This window comes from Trachypithecus francoisi, unplaced genomic scaffold (assembly GCF_009764315.1).
Source record: "Trachypithecus francoisi isolate TF-2019V2 unplaced genomic scaffold, Tfra_2.0 Lachesis_group3, whole genome shotgun sequence".
In the NCBI taxonomy this organism is placed as follows: domain Eukaryota; kingdom Metazoa; phylum Chordata; class Mammalia; order Primates; family Cercopithecidae; genus Trachypithecus; species Trachypithecus francoisi.
In genome coordinates, this window is record NW_022681468.1 from 110,526,522 (window position 1) to 110,548,000 (window position 21,479).

General features: G+C 45.0%; 2 protein-coding genes across 3 annotated transcripts in view; one reads left to right on the forward strand and one right to left on the reverse strand.

Moving 5' to 3' along the window:
- The window catches only part of LOC117070328 (A disintegrin and metalloproteinase with thrombospondin motifs 7-like), a 684,711-nt gene that overhangs the window by 366,399 nt on the left and 296,833 nt on the right, over positions 1-21,479 (forward strand).
- The window catches only part of CHRNA3 (cholinergic receptor nicotinic alpha 3 subunit), a 29,987-nt gene that overhangs the window by 1,246 nt on the left and 7,262 nt on the right, over positions 1-21,479 (reverse strand). Inside the window, exons 5-6 of one of the 2 annotated variants that reach the window (XM_033189268.1) lie at positions 14,589-15,600; positions 1,316-2,746 (exon numbers count right to left, since the gene is read on the reverse strand). In XM_033189268.1, coding sequence (XP_033045159.1) covers positions 2,618-2,746; positions 14,589-15,600 — 1,141 coding nt within the window. In that variant the 3' untranslated portion in view covers positions 1,316-2,617. Of the gene's footprint in view, positions 1-1,315; positions 2,747-14,588; positions 15,601-21,479 lie in introns of those variants that run through there. The other variant, XM_033189269.1, reaches the window with a different exon arrangement.

Consider the following 21,479-nt stretch of genomic DNA (forward strand, 5'->3'; position numbering starts at 1 on the left):
GCCTCCCAAAGTGCTGGGATTACAGGCTTGAGCCACCGCGCCCGGCCACCAACGTTTTTAAAATAAATGAAAAACAGGAATTGGGAACTCCTTTAAGGCTTACTTTATTCTTTAGATGCTTAAACTTAGTAATTATTGTGTTAACTATTTCTGTAGCTTACCTTCCACTGTAAAGTCATATAGTAGACAACTCCTGTGGACACGCAGTAACATATCCTTAACATTAATTTCAATCCTGTTGTCCACATTTCCCACAATTAATAGAACCATCTTCTATATAAATTGTGGTAGTATCTCTTTATCCTTGATCTTAGAATAGTCCGCTACAATCACATGAACCCCATTTAAAAAAACATATTTAGGGCCAGGGCAGTGGCTCACATCTGTAATCCAAGCACTTTGGGAGGCCGAGGCGGGTGGATCACTTGAGGTTAGGAGTTTGAGACTAGCCTGGCCAACATGGTGAAGCCCTGTCTCTACTAAAAATACAAAAGATTAGTTGGGCAAACTAATCTACTAAAAACACAAAAGATTAGTAGTAGGTGCCTGTAGTCCCAGCTACTCAAGAGGCTGAGGCAGGAGAATCACTTGAACCTGGGAGGTGGAGGTTGCAGTAAGCTGAGACTGCACCATTGCACTCCAGCCTGGGCAACAAGAGCGAAACTCTGTCTCAAAAAATAAATAATAAAAAACACATTTAGGTCTAACTCATTCTGTGAGAAAAGTCTTTTAATATTAAAAATAGTATTCTAATTTGGTATAAGCGCACTGTTATATACTTGTAATATTTCAACTTTCTCTCCTTCATTCTAACAATTACAATAATAGAATCTTAGAGTTGCAAGGGCCTTTAGATGTAATCAATCTTAGTCTATTAGTACAGCATAAATGATTTAGTACAGTATAATATATCAAGGATAAAACAGTTATATTTCATCTCTAAATGTCACCACTTCAGGTGTGACCAGGTAGCAAACACTGACAAAAACCCTGTGTTCAATTTAGGACTCTTAGCTGTTGAGATCACAAATACCTCATTTATTTATAATAAGTAACCTATCTAAGTTCAAGCCAATGCTCTTTGGAAGAGAAAGGAGACCCTGTCTAATTTGCATTTAATTGTAGGCAGGTGTTTAATGCCATTTACTGAGTGAAAGCCTGGTGTGATGAATTTAAACTGCCTGTTAGCTACCTTAGCTTGTATACATCCCTGATCTCTCTTATACTGCCATTACTGTTACTTACGATTTTTATATATAAATAAATTTTGTTGACATCTTTCTTTTGACTTACTGAAACATGAGTCACAGCAGGCTGCAATTCTGTCCATTTTATTTTTGCATAGGAAAAACAGCTAGTGAGACAAGATTCAAACAGTCTCTGAATCATCCGTCAGTGATGATCACGTTAAGATTCAGAAGTGTAGTACACGATACTCTTTCTTAACAATTTGTCTAAAGCAATGTTTCTCAACCAGGGGCAGTTTTGCTCCTAAGGGGACATTTAACAATGGAGACATTCTTGGTTATTGTAACTGGTGAAGAAGCAGGGTATGTCATTGGTATCTAGTGAGTCGAGCCCAGGGTACTGCTAAAGATCCTATAATGCATAGGATACCCCCACTCTGTCCCAACACATACTTATCCAGCCCAAAATGTCCATAGTGCTAAGGCTGAGAAACCCTGTTCTAAAGGTTCATGCTATGGTCGGAATGTGTCCTCCCCAAATTCATATGTTGAAACCTAATCCCAGTGTGATTGTCTTAGAAGGAGGGGGCCTTGGAGAGGTGATTAGGCCATGGGGGCTCTGCTCTCATGAATGGGGTTAGTGCCCTTATAAAATGGACCCCACAGAGGTAGCTAGTCCCTTCAGTGATGGGAGGAAACAGCCAGAAGGCAGCGTTTGAGGAGGAGGACCCTCACCAGACACCAGATTTGCTGGTGCCTTGACCTTGGACCGCCTTCAAAACTGAGAAATAAATTTCCGTTGTTTATAATCCACCCAGTTTATGGTGTACTAAGACAGTTTATTAACAATGAATAACTAGGCATGATTTCTCATGGTATAATTTAGAATTATGCAAGAGAATTAGTTGAAGCTCTCTGAAATGGAGGCACAGCCCTTTAGACCCAGTAAAGAATGAGAAATGCATGGTAAGAAATGGGTAACAGTAGGAGATTGCTGAATTAGTATAAACCTGCAAAGAGATTATGGGCTAAATAAGAAAAACCACTGGGACATCTGTAGTGATACTGAACTGAATGACTTTTCATATTTCTCAACAGCATTTTTCTATCCAGTTTTGTCTTAAAAGGAAACATTTTTACATGTATATTCCATAGCACAGCACACTACTTATTACATAGAAGAATCACATTTTGACATCTCTTTACCATACCAAAAAGGCTAAATGTTCATTTATCCATAATAAATATTCTACTTTTTTTTTGCATGATTCTTTTTTTGACAAAAACCAAGATAACTGGAAAATAAGTAAACCTCGAAATGCCAAACACAAAGCTGGTAGCTTGATAACAGAAAGTACGTTCCTACTAAGAAGCAGCCTCCTCCTGCCCTGACACAAGGAAGTCTCCCAGGCAGGCACACAGCTTAGCGCCTATGCATCTTCCCTGGCCATCAGGGGTTGCAGAAACAATCCTGCCGTCCCTAGAATGCACACCAGGGTGAAAACCCACAGAAAAATACGATCAATCACCATGGCAACATACTTCCAATCATCTTGAATCTGCAAAACAAAATGACAAAAGAGAAAAAAAACATGGAGGGAAAGGCAAAATTAATACATTTTCAATACTGAAGATTTAATAAATACATTGCAGTAGAAGCCATTTTGTCTCTAATATGCAAGAAGCCCTTTTTTTTTTTCTAATTGATGTAGTCTGAGGAAAGCTACCATTCTCAAGTTTCTCTTTATGCAGGAGAGAAACAGGTGTAAAAGATTTGTCATGTTAGATCTGTTTCAAATCAGAAGTTTCCTAATATATGCATAACCTAGTTTTTCTAAATTGAATTCCAATTTTATAAAGTTAGTGAAACCAGTTTGGACTTCCACGGAAGGATTCTGGGCCTTGGTTAGAATGCCTAATATAGTCCAACATAATCTACCAGTGCTTCAAAGTACTCCTTATCCAGTTTTAGATATAAATTTCTGGCTGGGCGCAGTGGCTCACAACTGTAATCCCAGCACTTTGGGAGGCTGAGACCACCTGAGGTCAGGAGTTTGAGACCAGCCTGGCCAACATGGTGAAACCCTGTCTCTACAAAAAATTAAAAAAATGGCCAGGAGTGGTGGTGCATGCCTGTAATCCCAGCTACTTGGGAGGCTGAAGCATTAGAATGTCTTGAACCCAGGAGGCGGAGGTTGTAGTGAGCCAAGATTGCACCACTGCACTCCAGCCTGGGTAACAGAGCGAGACCCTGTCTCAAAAACAAAATAAATTTCCTTTTAACATCTGTTCCAAAAATGAGAACACACATCAGGGCAAGTCCATCCTCATCACCCTTTCCCTCCCCACTGCCCTCTCTCCACGATGCCCAGCTGATCAAAAGTCATTTTTAGTGTAAGGCCAAAGTATCACGGAATACTGTGCAGTTGGAGAGCAGGTTGAACATCAGAAATAATTGCTGACAATAAAGTAAAAGATGGGAGAAAAAGCAAGACCAATTATATATCATACAGCTTCAATTTGGGCTTGAAATAGGAAGGAAAATTGTAGGGTAATTATACTCCTAGACAATTCAAAAAGCAAAGAAGCCATAATTGAATTGAGAGAGAGAACCCATGAGTCAGCTGATTTTAAAGCAATAATCAAAATAAAGAGGCAGCATGTAATTTATTAATTTAGTATACTGAAATGGCACTGGGAGACGAAGATTTTACATCACCATTGTGAGCCTCAGTAAATGTGTCCTCTTGGTGACACTACTGTCATAGGTAAAATTAGAATTATGATGTCATATTTGCCATTAAGGTACTTTATTTGAATTCCTAAGACTGGTTTGTGTGTGCTTCAGATACACCTTGAGATGTGAGATTCCTACCCACCCCCTACCGGCCACGTCCTAAGGCTCTAGGAGGCCAGAGGGGTGGAAAAGCAGAGACTTGGAGACAAACTGATTAGAATCCCAGCTCTGCTCCTTTCGAGCTGTGAGAATCTGGGTAAATTCCATGACCGCTCTTAGCCTCATTTTCCTCATCTGTAAAATGGGGATAAGAACAGTACCTCCCTCAGAAGGTTGTTTCAGAAGAGTCCTTAATGAATAGAGCCTAGTGATACTAATGTTGATTTATAAAATGACCCTTACTTAAGCCTCATGAAGAAAGATGACACTTGGGTCTTACACATGAATATAAATAGTGGTGCAAAAAGAGCTGGCTGGACAGAAATTTTTTATCTTTTTTTTTTTTTTTTTGAGATGGGGTCTTGCTTTGTTGCCCAGGCTGGGGTGCAGGGGTACGATGACGGCTCACTGCAGCCTCGACTTCCTGGGCTCAAGTAATCTACACTCAGCTTCCCAAGTAGCTGGAACTACAGGTGTGTGTCACTACACACAGGTGACTTTGTTTTTTGAGACGCCTAGGCTTTTGACGCCTAGGCTTTTGTCGCCCAGGCTGGAGTGCAGTGGCATGACCTCGGCTCACTACAACCTCCGCCTCCCAGGTTCAAGTGATTCTCCTGCCTCAGCCTCCTGAGTAGCTGGGATTACAGGTGCCCACCACCATGCCCAGCTAATTTTTGTACTTTTAGTAGAGATGAGGTTTCATGTTGGCCAGGCTGGTCTCAAACTCCCAACTTCAGGTGATCCACCTGCCCCGGCCTCCCAAAGTGCTGGGATTGCAGGTGTGATTGCACCTGCAATTTTTTTTTTTTTTTTTTTTTTGAGATGGAGTCTCACCCGGTCACCTAGGCTGCAGTGCAGTGTCGTGATCTTGGCTCACTGCAACCTCTGCCTCCTAGGTTCAAGCAATTCTTGTGCCTCAGCCTCCGATGAGTAGCTGAGATTACAGGCTCATGCCACCACCCCCAGGCTAATTTACTGTATTTTTAGTAGAGATGGAGTTTCACCATGTTAGCCAGGCTGGTCTTGAACTCCCAACCTCAGGTGATCTGCCCGCCTCGGCCTCCCAAAGTGCTGGGATTACAAGCGTGAGTCACTGCACCTGGCCTGATTTTTAATTTTTTTGTAGAGACAGAGTTTCCCTGCGTGGCCCAGGATGGTTTTGAACTCCTGGGCTCAAGAGATCCTCCTTCCTTGGCCTCCCAAAGTGTTGGATTACAGGCATGAGTCACTGTGCTGGACTTATATCTAACTCCTAAAGTCTTTAAAGCACTTGATACTGGCTATTTTCTGATGAGTCACAGATAGATGAGTGTTAGGCAAAATGGTGAACTAGCCCAAACTGACAGCTGGCCCAGAAGCAATAGAAGACTACTTTAAAGGCCCAGAAACTGGGAAGGTGTGGCCAGGGACTGGGGATGGCAGCCCTGGGCAGGGGGAGGGGCTTGGTGGAGGGGAGGGCTAGGGAGAGTTCTTTGTTCTCTCGCCTCTTTGCCTCTTTAGCCTGCCACTCCCAGCCCAGAGATGCAGGTTCAGGGGGTCCCTTCGCAAGCCCAGCAGAGCCTGGCTGAAGGGAAGTGCAGAGAACTGAGCTGCCCATTGACTGGTACAGCCCGAGGCTTTCCTCCTCCTCCTTGTAGCCCCCGGATTTGTTTCTCTTCTTATTGGCATGCCTTCTCAAGAATGTTTATGGATAAATGTTCTTCTAAGGGCTCAAAAGGCCAGGTGTGGTGGATCACACCTTTAATCCTAGCACTTTGGGAGGCCAAGGCAGGAGAAATGCTTTAGTCCAGGAGTTCAAGACCAGCCTGGGCAACACAGTGAGAACCCCCCCCCGCCTCTTCAAATTAAAAAAAAAAATTAGCATTTGGGAGGCTGAGGTTGGAGGATTGCTTGAGCTTAAGATTTAGAGGCTACAGTGAGCTACGATGGCTCCACTACACTCCAAAGTGGATGACAGAACAAGACCTCAAAAAAAAAAAAAAAAAAAAGGCTAAAAATTTTATTGCAGCCTCACTTTTATTTATTTATTATTTTGGTAGAGATAGGTTTTCCCCATGTTGCTCAGGCTGGTCTTGAACTCCTGGGCTCAGGTGATCTACCCATCTCAGCCTCCCAAAGTGCTAGGATTACAGGCATGAGCCACGGTGCCCATCCCCTTTTATTTTATTATTTATTATCTTTTAAGAGATGAGGTCTCATTATGTTGCCCAGGCTTGTCTCTAGCTCCTGGCCTCAAGCAATCTTCCTGCTTTGGCCTTGCAAAGTGCTGGGATTACAGGTGTGAGCCACTGTGCCTGGCCATTGCCTCACTTCAGAGAGAGTAGCTGGATACAAAACTCTTCAGCTAAGACTGAAGTTCCACACATCAAGGACTAAACAGCTTCAGTCCAGCAGGAGGTACTTGGAGGAGATCAGAGTCAGGGAGATAATGAGACATTCTTTGAGGGAGAAGGTCATCTGGAGGGATGACCTTGAAAGGTGATCTAGCAGAGTTTGTGGCTGTGTGGACCCTCAGCATTCTGAAAGCCTGGATTTTAGCCCCTTCCCAAACACAATTCAGAAAGGATGACTGACACCCCCAGGAAAAGTGAGTTTACAGGCCCCAAATATACCAACTCAATTATTTGAAAGAAAATTCATAGATTTAAAATAAACATGAGATAAGGGACCATTGGAAACTAAGGAACCTGCAGTTTTACAGAAGAACCAAGTGGAAATAACAGGTGTGAGAAATAGAAAAGTTACAATCAAGAACTCAGGGGATGGGGTAACTGGCAAGATAGATGCCACCCAGGAAAGAAGCAGAGAGGTGGGAGGAGAGATTGTGGAAAGCTCCTGGGAGCAGCCAGAAGTAATGACGAGATGGGAAGCATACAGCATAAGAGATGGGGAGGCTGGACGCCGACATGTCGCTGCAACAGGAGCTCAGGAAAAGAGAAAAGGAAGGGGGTGGGAAGGAGTCTTTACAGAAATCAGAAGCTGGAATCTCTCAGAATTAAAGACAGCAACTTCAGAATGAAATAGCTCATAACCAGTGCCAAGCAGAGTAGGAGAGACCCTACCCAGACACATTCTCTACAAATTCTAATAGCTCCTAGGCAGAATCCAGTATTCACAAAGGACCAACACGCAGACTCACTTAAAACTTTATTTATTTATTTATTTTTTTGAGACAGAGTCTTGGTCTTATCACCTGGGAGTGCAATGGCACAATCTTGGCTCACTGCAACCTCCACCTCCCGGATTCAAATGATTCTCCTGCCTCAGCCTCCCGAGTAGCTGGGATTACAGGTGCCCACCATCATGCCCAGCTAAATTTTTTATTTTTAGTTGAGATGAGGTTTCACCATGTTGGCCAGGCAGGTCTCGAACTCCTGATCTTAGGTGATTGGCCTCCCAAAGTGCTGAGATTACAGGCATGAGCCACCGCGCCCGATCCACTTGAAACTTTTCAAAAGTGACACAGGCGAAAAAGACCGTGGAGCAATATTTAAGTATTTACGGAAGAGAATTTCAACCCTAGCTGAAGTATCCAACCTTAGCTGAAGAGTTTTGTAGCCAGCTAAACTCCCTCTTTAAAGTGAGGCTATAATAAATTTTTTAGCCTGCCAGGCCCCAGAAGATTTACCCTTAAACACTCTTGAGAAGGCATGCCTGTAAGAGAAGGAATTGGCTGGGCATGGTGGCTCACACCTATAATCCCAGCACTTTGGAAGTCTGAGGCAGGAGGATCACTTGATCACAGGAGTTCAAGACCAGCCTGGGCAATATAGTGAGATCCCATCTCTACAAAAAATTAAAAAATTAGCCAGACATGGTGGCGTCCACCTGTAGTCCCAGCCATGTGGAAGGCTGAGGTGGGAGGATCACTTGAACCCAGGAGGTTGAGGCTGTAGTGAGCCGTGATCGTGCCACTGCACTCCAGCGTAGGAGACAGAGCAAGACACCGTTTCAAAGAATTTTTTTTTTTTAAAGAAGAGAAATAAATCCAGGGGGACACCATACAATGTATGTGAAGGATAAGTAAACTTGGCAAAGTTCATTGTAGACTAAAAAAAGGAATGGCAAAAATGAAAATGTACATTCATAAAAATCCAGAACTAGGAATAACTGGGGTGGCTAAAGGCAGTTCCCTTTATTCTATGGGAAGGTAAGAGGGGAAGGAGAGTGGGTGGGTGTAAGATACAGATATTGAGACATATAAGAGACTGATCGAGATGGAAAGGGAACTGGGGGATGGGTTTAAATCAGGAATAGCTACAGGAGAATAAATATAAAACACACGTGGCACATTACCTGTTCGATATCAAAAAAAGAGTAAATAGAAAATGTGACATAACAAATGTAATCCTGATAAAGCAGTAATTACAACACATGCAAATTAATAAACAATTGATCAAAGGCCAGGCTCCAATTGGAATGAATGAAATTGTATCTATACCTATATCTTTCTCTACCAAATAGAAAAAAAAAGTCTCAGAATTATCAGCTCAAAATATCATAGCTGGGTTGCTCACGTCCATAATCCCAACACTTTGGTAGGCCGAGGAGGGCGATCACTTGAGGTTAGGAGTTTGAGACCAGCCTGGCCAACATGGTGAAACCCCGTCTCTACTAAAAATACAAAAAGTAGCCAGGCATGGTGGCTTGTGTCTGTGGTCCCAGCTACTCAGGAGGCTGAGGCAGGAGAATCACTTAAGCCCAGGAGGTGGAGATAGCAGTGAATGGAGATCATGCCACTGCAATCTGGCAGAGTGAGACTCTGTCTCAAAAATTAAAAAAAAAAAAACCAGGATCCTGGCTGGGATCGGTGGCCCCTCTAAGATCTAGAAAGCAACTCCTACAGGGTGCCAATCACTGAGGGATCAGCCATCAAAACAATTGTCAACAAAGAGTGCTTCTCTGCTACCACCAACCAGCTCCCTAACTAGTTTTCTAATTTGATAATCCAATCCTAGTCCTAACTCTAAAATTAGAGTATTATTGCTAATTAAATTCCTTACTAATAAGACCAAGTATGAGCCTATGGGGATGACCAATGTGAACTTTTTTTTTTTTTTTTTTTTTTTTTTTTGGCAGAGCTAGCTGAGGTTTTATTTTTGGGGGAAAAAAAACCAGCAATTGAATTGTTTTGTAGCTGGAGGCATGGGCAAGAGGGGTGTCCAGGCGGTGAACTCCCCCATGGGTGGGCTGAGGGCTGGGGGAAGCCTCAGGTGGGTCTTCCGTTCCCTGTGTCCCCCTGCACATGGGCCTCCCTCCCAGGCTCTGGGGCAACCACAGGAAGGGCAGGCTGGGAGGGGCTGCTGTGGCTGTTCACTTCAGCAGGGTGTCAGAGGACTTGGACACCAGCTTCCCATGGTCTTGATCTTCTTCACAAGAAGAAGTTGACTGTGACAGCACTGATGCCTCCCACACCGCTGGTCCCGCCACAGCCTCCGCCCAGGCCACCCCAGAAACTGCTGCTGCCCACGGGAAAAACTCGAAGAGCTGATGTGGGCACTGGGCCCACTTGTGTCGGAGTGGCTGCTGAAGGCCTGGGGGGCAGAGGTGGACACCTTGTAGGACGTCTGGGTCACCCTGATGGGTATAGTGGAGGCAGGAATGGAGGCAGGCAGGCTGAACCAGGCGGAGATTCAAGAAGGAACAGAGAAGCTGCTTCTTGGTGTGAAGAATTTCTTAAAAAAGAACAGTCAAGGAAGGCTGGACACTTCCCCTACCTTAGGAGCCAGTGAATGTGTCCAGGGATCGGCATTCACAGGCTCGCAGCACCCTCAGGAGATGGCTCTGGGAAAACAGCCTAGGCTTCAGTCTAGGCTCCTTAGAACCAAAGACAGTTAAAACCAGCCAAGCTGGAGCCAGAGATGTAGGAAATTAAAATATCTCTGAAAAATTCTGTGTAAATAGCAGAGTGTCAGTCACTCAGGGAAAGAAGGAATCCTTCAGACAGCTCGACTTTCTCCTCCGAGCACTGAGTTGGCACGTTTACTCTAACACTCGCTACTTTCTCATAGACAATCTGGTGGCTTGCTGGCCAGATTTCTGCCTTCTCTGAAAAAAACAGGAAGATCTAGCAATAATGGGCTCACAAGCCCATGTGGAGACATGACCAGAGGTGAGCAGTGGCTGCCTCTTGAGACGGACCATGTGCCACTAGTTTGCCACAGACCCCACCACTCCCTACCACTGCATTTAGGCCATTTCACCAATCTACCTGCCTTATATTTAAGTTTGTGACCTCCCTTTTAATTATAAGTTTTTTATATGTCTGTCTCCATGCCTTAGGCCCTTCTAAAACTCTAATACCTTGTATGGTATCTAATAAATAAGTTTTAGAATAAAAGTAATTTCTAATAGCCTGACAAAAGCTAGAGTATGGGTACTTAGATCTCGACCTTTCGTAAAGAAATAATTATTTTTAAAGTGGGTAAAGGATAGAAGATGTCTGCCAAAGTTATCAGTATTAGACAAATAGATTTTCACTGATCATTTACTATTTTTTTTTGAGATGGAGTCTTGCTCTGTCGCCCAGGCTGGAGTGCAGTGGCTGGATCTCAGCTCACTGCAAGCTCTGCCTCCCGGGTTTACGCCATTCTCTTGCCTCAGCCTCCCGAGTCACTGAGACTACAGGCGCCCGACACCTTGCCCGGCTAGTTTTTTGTATTTTTTTAGTAGAGACGGGGTTTCACCATGTTAGCCACGATGGTCTCGATCTCCTGACCTCGTGATCGCCCGTCTTGGCCTCCCAAAGTGCTGGGATTACAGGCTCGAGCCACTGCGCCCGGCTTTTTTTTTTTTTTTTTTTTTGATATGGAGTTTTGCTCTTGTTGCCCAGGCTGGAGTACAATGGCACTCAATCTCGGCTCACTGCAACCTCTGCCTCCTGGGTTCAAGTGATTCTCCTGCCTCAGCCTCCCAAGTAGCTGGGATTACAAGCATGTGCCACTATGCCCAGCTAATTTTGTATTTTTAGTAAAGATGGGGTTTCTCCGTGTTGTTCAGGCTGGTCTCAAACTCCCGACCTCAGGTGATCCACCCGCCTCGGCGTCCCAAAGTGCTGGGATTACAGGCATGAGCCACTGTGCCCGGCCCTGTTCATTTGTTCACTTGTAATTACTCATGGTGTCCAACAACTGCTTCAACTGAATTTAAAGGAGTGCCTGACTCTTCAGCTAAATTACTGGGATCAGCTGGAGGTTTTGCACCATTATGGTCACAAGACATACTCATAGTTGCTCAGATGGGTGGGGGTGAGGGGATGAGGGCAGCTGTGGCTGTCTCCCTCCTGTCCCATCCACTTTGGTATGCCACTCACAGCTGAATAAAAGAGGCTCCAGACATACCTTATCAATATTAATTACCTACAGTGGGTCAAGAGATGAAGTTATCTGGTAATTACCTCTTTGCTGATAAACAACTTAAGGCAGATCCACTTCATTTTAAAGCAGAACTTCTCATAAAGTCATTAAGTGTGATCCTGGTAACCTTGGTGGTATACAGTCATGGAATGACCAGGCACATGACATTATTTACAGTAAGTCTTTCCTATTCTTATTACTTGACATAAGTTCCCAGTTCTTAAGTTCAAGCATAAGATTTTTGGAGAAAACAGAACTAAGTTCACTCAATTAAAAAAATGGGCTGGGCATGGTGGCTCATGTCTGTAATAACCCCAGCACTTTGGGAGGCCGAGGTGAGTGGATCATCTGAGGTAAGGAGTTCGAGACCAGCCTGACCAACATAGTGAAACCCCGCCTCTGCTAAAAATACGAAATTGGCTAGGTGTGGTGGCATATGCCTGTAACCCCAGCTACTTGGGAGGCTGAGGCAGGCGAATCACTTGAACCAAGGAGGCAGAGGTTGCAGGGAACTGAGATCACACCATTGCATTCCATCTAAAATAATAATAATAATAATAATAATAATACAAATTAAAAAATGGGCAAGAACTGGGTGTGGTAGCATCTGTAGTCCCAGCATGCAACTTGGGAGGCTGATGCAGGAGAATCGTTTGAGCCCAGGAGTCTGAGACCAGCTAGGGCAACATAGCAATGCCCCATCTCAAAAAAACGGGCAAAAGAATGTGAATAGATACTTCACTAAAGAAGATATCCAAATGACCAATAAGTATATGACAAAGAGCCCTAATAATTACTCAATGAGAAAATGCTAATTAAATCTGCAGTAAAATGCCACATCACACACGTTAGCGAGGGTGTGAAGCAAATGGAACGCTGAAACATCGCTAGGGGAGTGTCAAATGATTCCATCACTTTGGAAACCTTACAGTATGCACTGAAGTTAAAGACATCTCTCCAATGATCCAGCAATTCCACTGCTAGGTATACATCCAGGAGAAATGAGTGCATACATTCACCAAAAGACATAAATGTTTGTAGCAGTTTTATTCACAATAGCCTCAAATTGGAAATAACCAAATGTCCAACAAATGTAAAACAAATAAACAGAAGGCAGTATTATAGTAATATTATGGAATATTACACACTAATAAGAAAGAAACAGCAACAAAGATAAACCTCAAAGACATTATGTTGAATGAAAGGAGTCAGACATGGAAGAGTTTATACTATGTGATTCCATTTATATGAAATTCAAGAATAGGTAAAACTGGCCGGGCATGGTGGCTAACACCTGTAATCCCAGCACTTTGGGAGGCCAAGGCAGGTGGATCACCTGAGGTCGGGAGTTTGAGACAAGTCTGGCCAACATGGCGAAATCCCGTCTCTACTAAAAATACAAAAAATTAGCCAGGCATAGTAGCAGGCAGGCACCTGTAGTCCCAGCCACTCTGGAGGCTGAGGCATGTGAATCACTTGAACCTGGGAAGCAGAGGTTGCTTGCAGTGAGCAGGGATTGTACCACTGCACTTCAGCCTGGGTGACAGAGCAAGACTCCATCTCAAAAAAAAAAAAAAAAAAAAAAAAAAAAAAAAAAGGTAAAATGAATCAATTATCAAATAAATCAGTATAATGGTTATTTTTTAAAAATTAATTAATTAATTTAAGAAAGGACTTCACTCTGTCACCCAGGCTGGAGTGCAGTGGCATGATCACGGCTCATTGCAGCCTAGACTTCCTGGGCTCCAGTGATCCTCTCACCTCAGCCTCCTGAGTAGCTGGGACAACAGGCACATGCCACCATGCCTGGCTAATTTTTGTATTTCTGTTAGAGACAGGGTTTCGCTATGTTTCCCAGTCTGGTCTCAAACCCCTGATCTCAAGCCATCCACCTGCCTCAGCTGCCTAAAGTGCTAGGATTACAGGCGTGAGCCACTGTGCCTAAACCAGGATGGTGGGTATCAAGCAGGGAAGGAGACACTGACTGGCAAGGGCATTGGGGAACTTTCTGGGGCACTGGTAGTGTTCTATATCGTTACCTGGATCTTGGTTACATGGTCCTATACATGATGTAAAAATTCATTGAGTTGTACACTGAAGAGGTGCACTTTACTCCACATAAATTCTTCCTCAATGAGAACACATATATAATTAGAAAGTAAAAATAAAGGCCAGGTGCAGTGGCTCACGCCTGTAGTCCCAGCATTTTGGGAGACTGAGGTGAGCAGATAGTTTGAGTCAAGGAGTCTGAAACCAGCCTGGACAACATGGCAAAACCCCATTGCTACAAAAAAATGTAAAAAATTGCCGGGCGCGGTGGCTCACACCTGTACTCCCAGGCCGAGGAGGGTGGATCACAAGGTCAGGAGATTGGGACCATCCTGGCTAACATGGTGAAACCCCATCTCTACTAAAAATACAAAAATTTAGCCAGGTGTGGTGGCAGGTGCCTGTAGTCCCAGCTGCTGGGGAGGCTGAGGCAGAAGAATGGCATGAACCCAGGAGGCAGAGCTTGCAGTGAGCCGAGATTACACCACTGCACTCCAGCCTGGGTGACAGAGCGAGACTTTGTCTCACAAAAAAAAAAAAAAAAAAAAAAAAAAAAAGTAAAAAATTAGGGCATGATGGCAGGGCACCTGCAGTTCAAGCTACTCAGGAAACTGAGATGGGAGAATCGCTTGAGCCAGGAGGCGGAAGTTGCAGTGAGCCAAGATTGAGCCACTGCACTCCAGCCTGGGCGACAGAGCAGGACCCTGTCTCAAAAAAATAATTAAAAATAAAGTAAAAATAAAAATATAACCTCAGTTAACCAATACCAACCGGAGATCATCTGGCCCCATGCCCTTTTCCAGCCTACATCCTAATCTACTCTGTTGGCATCAGGTGTTTTCATGGTCCAGCCTGCTGGCAGTCTGGTGGCTAGCTTCTGGGTACCACATACTACATGCTTGATCATCCCATTTTACAGATGAGAAAACATGCTCCGAGAGGTGAGGTAACATACCCAAGGACATATAACTGGTCTTAACACAGGCCACTGACTCCAGAGTGTAATTTCTTAACCCCTACCCTATGCCTTGCCCCACAAGGAATCCATAAATGTTTGTTGAATGAATGAATGATCAATGTAGTTAAGAGCCATATCCTTACCTCTTTGGCTTCATTTTGTGCTTTCATATTTTCAGCAATATACTTGACACTTTGGATGGCTTCTTTGATTTCTGGTGACAAAGCAGAGAGGGACAGCACAGCATCAACAGATTCAGAACTAGAGCTTCTCGTGAGGTTAGCACTGAAATTGGAGATTTTTATCCTGCGGTGGTGGCAGTAACCACACATCCTGTCCTGGCAGGAGTAGCCCTCCTTGCAGCCTTTGGACTCTGCACGGCTGAAGCAATTCAGATTTGAGAGCTCGGCACCATAGAGGGGCCTCGGCTTCTGAGCGTTGCCCTCGTTGCTTGTTGGCCTGGTCATGAACATGACCCTGGGGAGGAGGTTCAAAAACACGGTCTTCACCCATGAGGGCATTGTGTGTGTCGTCGGGGTTCTGTAGTGCACGTTGAGCACGAAGACAGTGATGACGATGGACAGGGTTACGAAAATCATGGTGAACAGGAGGTATTCTCCGATCAGGGGGATGACTAGCGAGGTGGAAGGGATGGTCTCGGTGATCACCAGGAGAAACACTGTCAGGGAGAGGAGGACGGAAATGCACAGGGTCACCTTCTCGCCGCAGTCGGAGGGCAGGTAGAAGACGAGCACAGTGAGGAAGGAAATGAGCAGGCAGGGGATGATGAGGTTGATGGTGTAGAACAAGGGCAGGCGCCGGATATACAGCGAGTAGGTGATGTCGGGGTAGATCTCCTCGCAGCAGTTGTACTTGATGTCATGTTTGTAGCCCGGGGCTTTGATGATGGCCCACTCGCCGCTCTCCCAGTAGTCCTTGAGGTTCATAGAGGAGCCGATCAGGACCAGATCGATTTTCGCCTTGTCGTAGGACCAGGAACCGAACTTCATGGTGCAGTTTTGGTAATCAAACGGGAAGTAGGTAACGTCAATTTTGCAGGAGCTCTTAAAGATGGCAGGAGGTATCCAAGTCACCTCCCCAGTGTACTTGAGTAAGGCTTTGGTCTTGTCATCCACCTGGAAATCCCCAACAGCACTGCAAAGACAGATGGGGGGCATAGTAACACATGGTCATTAACACTTGGTCATATAGTGGTCATCTCGACCAGCGTCTCACAGTAATGATTTGGAAGGCAGCGGAAGATGAGAGCTGAAAGTGCCATAAAGTCACCCGATTCCCAGCCCCATTTACCAATGGGGATACTGAGGCCCAAGATCCCTCCCCAACAACAATCTGAGATGTTGAACACCCCCCAGGGCATGCCACCAGTTCATCCCACAACACAGGTCCCAAACTGATAGACTCCCAAATGCCTGGATTGTTCCCCCTTTAATTAAAGAAATGGGAGGAAGGTCATCCTCCTGGAGCCAGGTGCTGAAGCAGCCTTTGGGATTATTTGCCACCCAGGGACCCTGAGGCTTGGCCCTCTCATTCAGTCTGCACCGGGAGCCTAATGTGTGTGTGAAACCTGACTGTGGAGCTGGAAGGAGCCGCACAGACCACACAGGGGAGTCCACCCCCATTAAACGGAACCTCATCAGATGAGTTTATTTCCAAACCCTATCTCTGGATCCTGATTTGAGCATTCCCTGTACCCTCCCCACCCCCATTCTTCCTAGTACTGTTTTATAATAATCATGTTTTCGCTTCCTTGTCTTTTGAATTCAGCATAACAGATTTCTTCACTTTTTGTGTCCCTATCCGTCCCCATTTTCTCCCCATGTTTCTTCTCCCTTCCTTTTCACTATGTACATCCTGACTTTATTTTCACACAGAAATATGTTTTTCTTTTCTTTTTTTTTTTGAGCAGGCTAGCATGCAGTAGCTCACTACAATCTCTGTCTCCCAGGGTTCAAGTGAGTCTCCTGCCTCAGCCTCCTGAGTAGCTAGAATTACAGGCATGTGCCACTTTTTATATTTTTAGTAGGGATGGAGTTTTGCCATGTTGGCTGGGCTGGTCTCAAACTCCTGACCTCAAGTGATCCACCCACCTTGGCCTCCCAAAGTGCTGAGAATACAGGCTTGAGCCACTGCCTGGCCTTAGAAATGTACATTTTTCTAGGAATAGTCTTGTTGGTTTGTTCGACAGAAAATCAGCTGATGATCCCTGTTGAGTCTTGCATTGGGCATTCCATCCATGATGGCCAGATGGTTCATCTGAGAGCAAGGCCGGTTGCTTCCACAATGGCCTTGCTCAGGAAGGTTCTTAAAAATTCCTCAGATCAGCCCTGTTAAGTTTCTTAGCCTTGTGAAGGCATTTACATCCTTCAAAGGGAGCAACTGCCACACTCCTTTGCCTTGTAAACAAACAGCTGCAAAACCTAAACATTTAGGGATATCTTTGTGCTGCTGTAATTGGATGAGAACCTGTGAAAACAGAAGGGGAATGTTCTGGTGCGTGTCCTTCTTCCTTGCTAGTTTCTCCTGGGTCTCGGCTGAGGAGGATAATCATTACCCGTGAAGGTTAAATGCCAAAGCCACTACCTGTCTTTCCTCTGGTTGGCTGGTTTACCCCCAAAGGTGCCCTGCTGAGTTTATACATCCTTTGCCCCCACTTCACTCCCACCATGCCCTTAATTCCCTACAAGAGTATTCCTGCTTCTGGCTGCAGAAAAAAGGGAGAGGTAGGAGGGTGGGGGTGGAGGTGAATATCCACACAGTCTCCAAGTGGACTCAGCCCATGTTCAGCACTGAGGGGCCCTGGAGAGGGCTGGGCTAAGCAGAAGGTTGAAAAGACCCTTGGGAAGGAGAGGCCTCCTGAACCAATTCCTCACAGAATCCTGGATCAACAAAATGTCAAAGCAGCAAGGGAGCGTCAGAGCCCAAGGTCTGGACCAGGGGTTGTCAAGCTGCAGTCCTATTTCTGTAAATAAAATCTGGGGGGGGACTAGTGCCACTGCCTTTCGTGGTCTATTATCTGTGGCTACTTTTGAGTTCCAAGGGCAGAGATGAATAGCTGTGATCGTGACTATACATACGACCCTCAATGCCTAAAATATTTATTCTCTGGCCCTTTAGAGAAAACATTCGCTAGCCCCTGCTCTAGTCCAAAGGCTTCATTTTGCTGACGAGAAAACTGAGGGTCAAAGGACAGGAATGATTTGCTGGAGACCCCAGTGAGTTTATGGCAGAGGTTAGCTGAGCTAGGCTGATGGCTCATTTCTGGGGATCCTGGTCACTGCTGCTGCTGCCCACGGCACCCCTGGGGTGTGTCTGCCCAGATCAGAAGGACTGTGTGCTGCCTGGGGCAGTGTAAACAGTTATATCTCTGCTAGGAGGAGACAGAACATGCAGACCCAGCTGGAGACTGGGGTCTGGCACAGCACCAGCCTCATAAAGGGCACTCAGTAAATATTTGTTCACCTAACGAATGACCAAAAACTAAATGAAAGCTGGGCGCGGTGGCTCACGCCTGTGATCCTAATACTTTGGGAGGCCGAGGTGGGCGGATCACCAGAGGTCAGGAGTTTTGAGACCAGCCTGGTCAACATGATGAAACCCCGTCTCTACTGAAAACATGAAAATTAGCTGGGTGTGGTGGCGCACACCTGTAATCCCAGCTACTCGAGAGGCTGAGGTAGGATAATTGCTTGAACCCAGAAGGTGGAAGTTGCAGTGAGCTGAGATGGCACCACTGCACTCCAGCCTGGATGACAGAGTGAGATTCTGTCTCAATCAATCAATCAATCAAACAATCAATAAACATCACACCCAGAGATGGCTGGCAGCAAGGGACAGCAGAGGTGGGAGGGGTCTGAGCAACGTACTGCCAAACCATGTGAGGCAATTAAGAAAGAAAAGGTAGTATGGGTGCAAATGATCAGCCGAGGTAGCACTATCATACAGATATTTTAGAACAGAAGTGGGGTGGGGTGGTGAGGGCTATGAGAACGATCATGATGGCATGGGTTTTTAAAATCTCTCTAAATTTCTTCAGAAAAATAGGGCAACTAGGATGACAGAAAAATAACAAACCTTCTGATCACACTGTCAACAAAGTTAGGTTACGCAGCACCTCAGGATATGAGAGTGTGGGGGTCAGACCACCACCACCAGCAGGACCTGTGGGACCCCCATGCGATTAGCTGCTGGGTAGAGGCAGCCGGGGGAAAAGAAAGATGGGTTCTCATGTCCTAAGATCCTAAAAGTGCCAGACACAGAAATCTCCAAGAAGTGACTGCCCCTCAAGAGACGAGGACCCCACTCTGCACTGAATCCTCGGTAAGAGGAACAATGGAGCAGAGAGGGCGCCACAGTTTCCGATTTGTGGGCAAGAACAACAAAAAATACCCCACGGGAACCCACTTAGGGTCTGCAGAGGTCAGTCGGCTGGCGTGGGCTCTTGAGGATGTCAGAAATGCCTCCCAAAACCTCCCTGTCAGAAGGACAGAGAACCACTCAGAGAAAAAGCAGCTTATGGTAGGATCCAAACTCAATGGGGTAAAAAGTGGGGTTGAGAAGAGAAAGAAGGTTCAGAAACTGAAGTCAGCATCCAGAGAAGCAGCTCATGGAGGTGCCATGACTGTGGCCTGTGGTGTGGTGTCATGACATGTCATGGCTGTGGTGTCATGACTGTGGAGACTGTGGAGGTGTCCATGCAGAGAGACAAGTGTTACCTCAAGGAAACTACCTGTCTTCTCCTATTCCCTCCAGCAACTTGCCCTAGAAGTACAGCAAGGCCATCTATTTAAACAAGAGCAATAGAGCCTTATGAAAACATACTGTAAGAAAAACACAAACTGGGTGCAGCAGCTCATGCCTATAATCCCAGCACTTTGGGAGGCTGAGGCACGCGGATCACCTGAGGTCAGCAGTTCGAGATCAGCCTGGCCAACATGGTGAAACCCCGTCTCTATCGAAAATACAAAAAAAAATTTTAGCTGGGCGTGGTGGCAGGCGCCTGTAGTCCCAGCTACTCGGGAGGCTGAGGCAGAAGAATTGCTTGAATCCGGGAGGCAGAAGTTGCAGTGAGCCAAGATCATGCCATTACACTCTGGCCTAGGTGACAAGAGCAAAAAAACTATGTCTCAAAAAAAAAAAAAAAAAAGAAAAGAAAAATACAAAAACAAGTAACTGAATTAACACACACGCAGATTAACAGCAACTACAAAAACAGAGTCACCAAGCAGATGAAGCTGATGATAATCTGATATTACAAATTAAGTGAAAAGAAACTAAGAAATGTTTAGAAACTGTGAAACAACAACAGACATCAGAAAAGACAAGGGATAATTTGGCTAAACAGAATGTATAAAGAATTAGTAGAATTTAGGAAAGAATTAGGAAAAAGAAAAAAATCATTCTAGAAATAAAACCAGAAGAGGCCGGGTGCAGTGGCTCATGCCTGTAATCCCAGCACTTTGGGAGACTGAGGCGGGTGGATCACGAGGTCAAGAGATTGAGATCAACCTGGCCAACATGGTGAAACCCCATCTCTATTAAAAATATGAAAAACATTAGCCAGGCGTGGTGGTGGGTGCCTGTAGTCCCAGCTACTTGAGAGGCTGAGGCAGGAGAATGGCGTGAACCTGGGAGGCAGAGCTTGCAGTGAGCTGAGATTGTGCCACTGCACTCCAGTCTGGGCGACAGAGTGAGACTGGGTCTCCAAAAAAAAAAAAAAAAATATATATATATATATGTGTGTGTGTGTGTGTGTGTGTATATTTAAATTTCACTTAATTTTGTGTGTGTATATATACACATACATATATACACATACACACACACACACACACACACAACATGGTGAAACCCCATCTCTATTAAAAATATGAAAAACATTAGCCAGGCGTGGTGGTGGGTGCCTGTAGTCCCAGCTACTTGAGAGGCTGAGGCAGGAGAATGGCGTGAACCTGGGAGGCAGAGCTTGCAGTGAGCTGAGATTGTGCCACTGCACTCCAGTCTGGGCGACAGAGTGAGACTGGGTCTCCAAAAAAAAAAAAAAATATATATATATATATGTGTGTGTGTGTGTGTGTGTGTATATTTAAATTTCACTTAATTTTGTGTGTGTATATATACACATACATATATACACATACACACACACACACACACACACACACAACATGGTGAAACCCCATCTCTATTAAAAATATGAAAAACATTAGCCAGATGTGGTGACAGGCGCCTCTAGTCCCAGCTACTTGGGAGGCTGACGCAGGGGAATGGTGTGAACCTGGGAGGTGGAGCTTGCAGTGAGCCGAGATCGCGCCACTGCACTCCAGCCTGGGTGACAGAGCGAGACTCTGTCTCAAAAAAAATAAATATGTAAAACCAGAAAAACCATAAGAACAAGCAGGCCAGGCATGGTGGCTCACACCTGTAACCCCAGCAGTCTGGGAGGCTGAGGTGGGCGGATCACTTGAAGTCAGGAGTTTGAGACCAGCCTGGCCAACATGGTGAAACCCTGTCTCTACTAAAAATACAAAAAATTAGCTGGGCATGGTGGCACACACCTGTAATCCCAGCTACTCAGGAGGCTGAGGCAGGAGAATAGCTGGAACCCAGGAGGCAGAGATTACAATGAGCCGAGGCACTCCAGCCTGTCCAACACAGCGAGACTCTTGTCTCAAAAAAAAAAAAAAAAAGATTTTCATGGAAGGTAAAAAGGAGCCAATGATTTTACACCCAGCCAAGTTACCTAAAAGTATTCTCTAAAAAGGTTACACTGAATTATGAACTTGCCAGAACACAGAGTATACACTGTCCATGAACACTTGGAGGATTCTATCAGGGAATGAACTTTAGAAAACAAAATATCATAGGAGAAATTTTGGTATATGAAAACACATGTTCCTACTGTGTTAAAAAATGAAGAGAAATCCTTAACAGAGGGTCAATCCTGAGCAATTGAAATTCTAACTAGGAGAAGAAAGAGAAAATGAGTTGGATGATTTTTTCTAAATGTTATT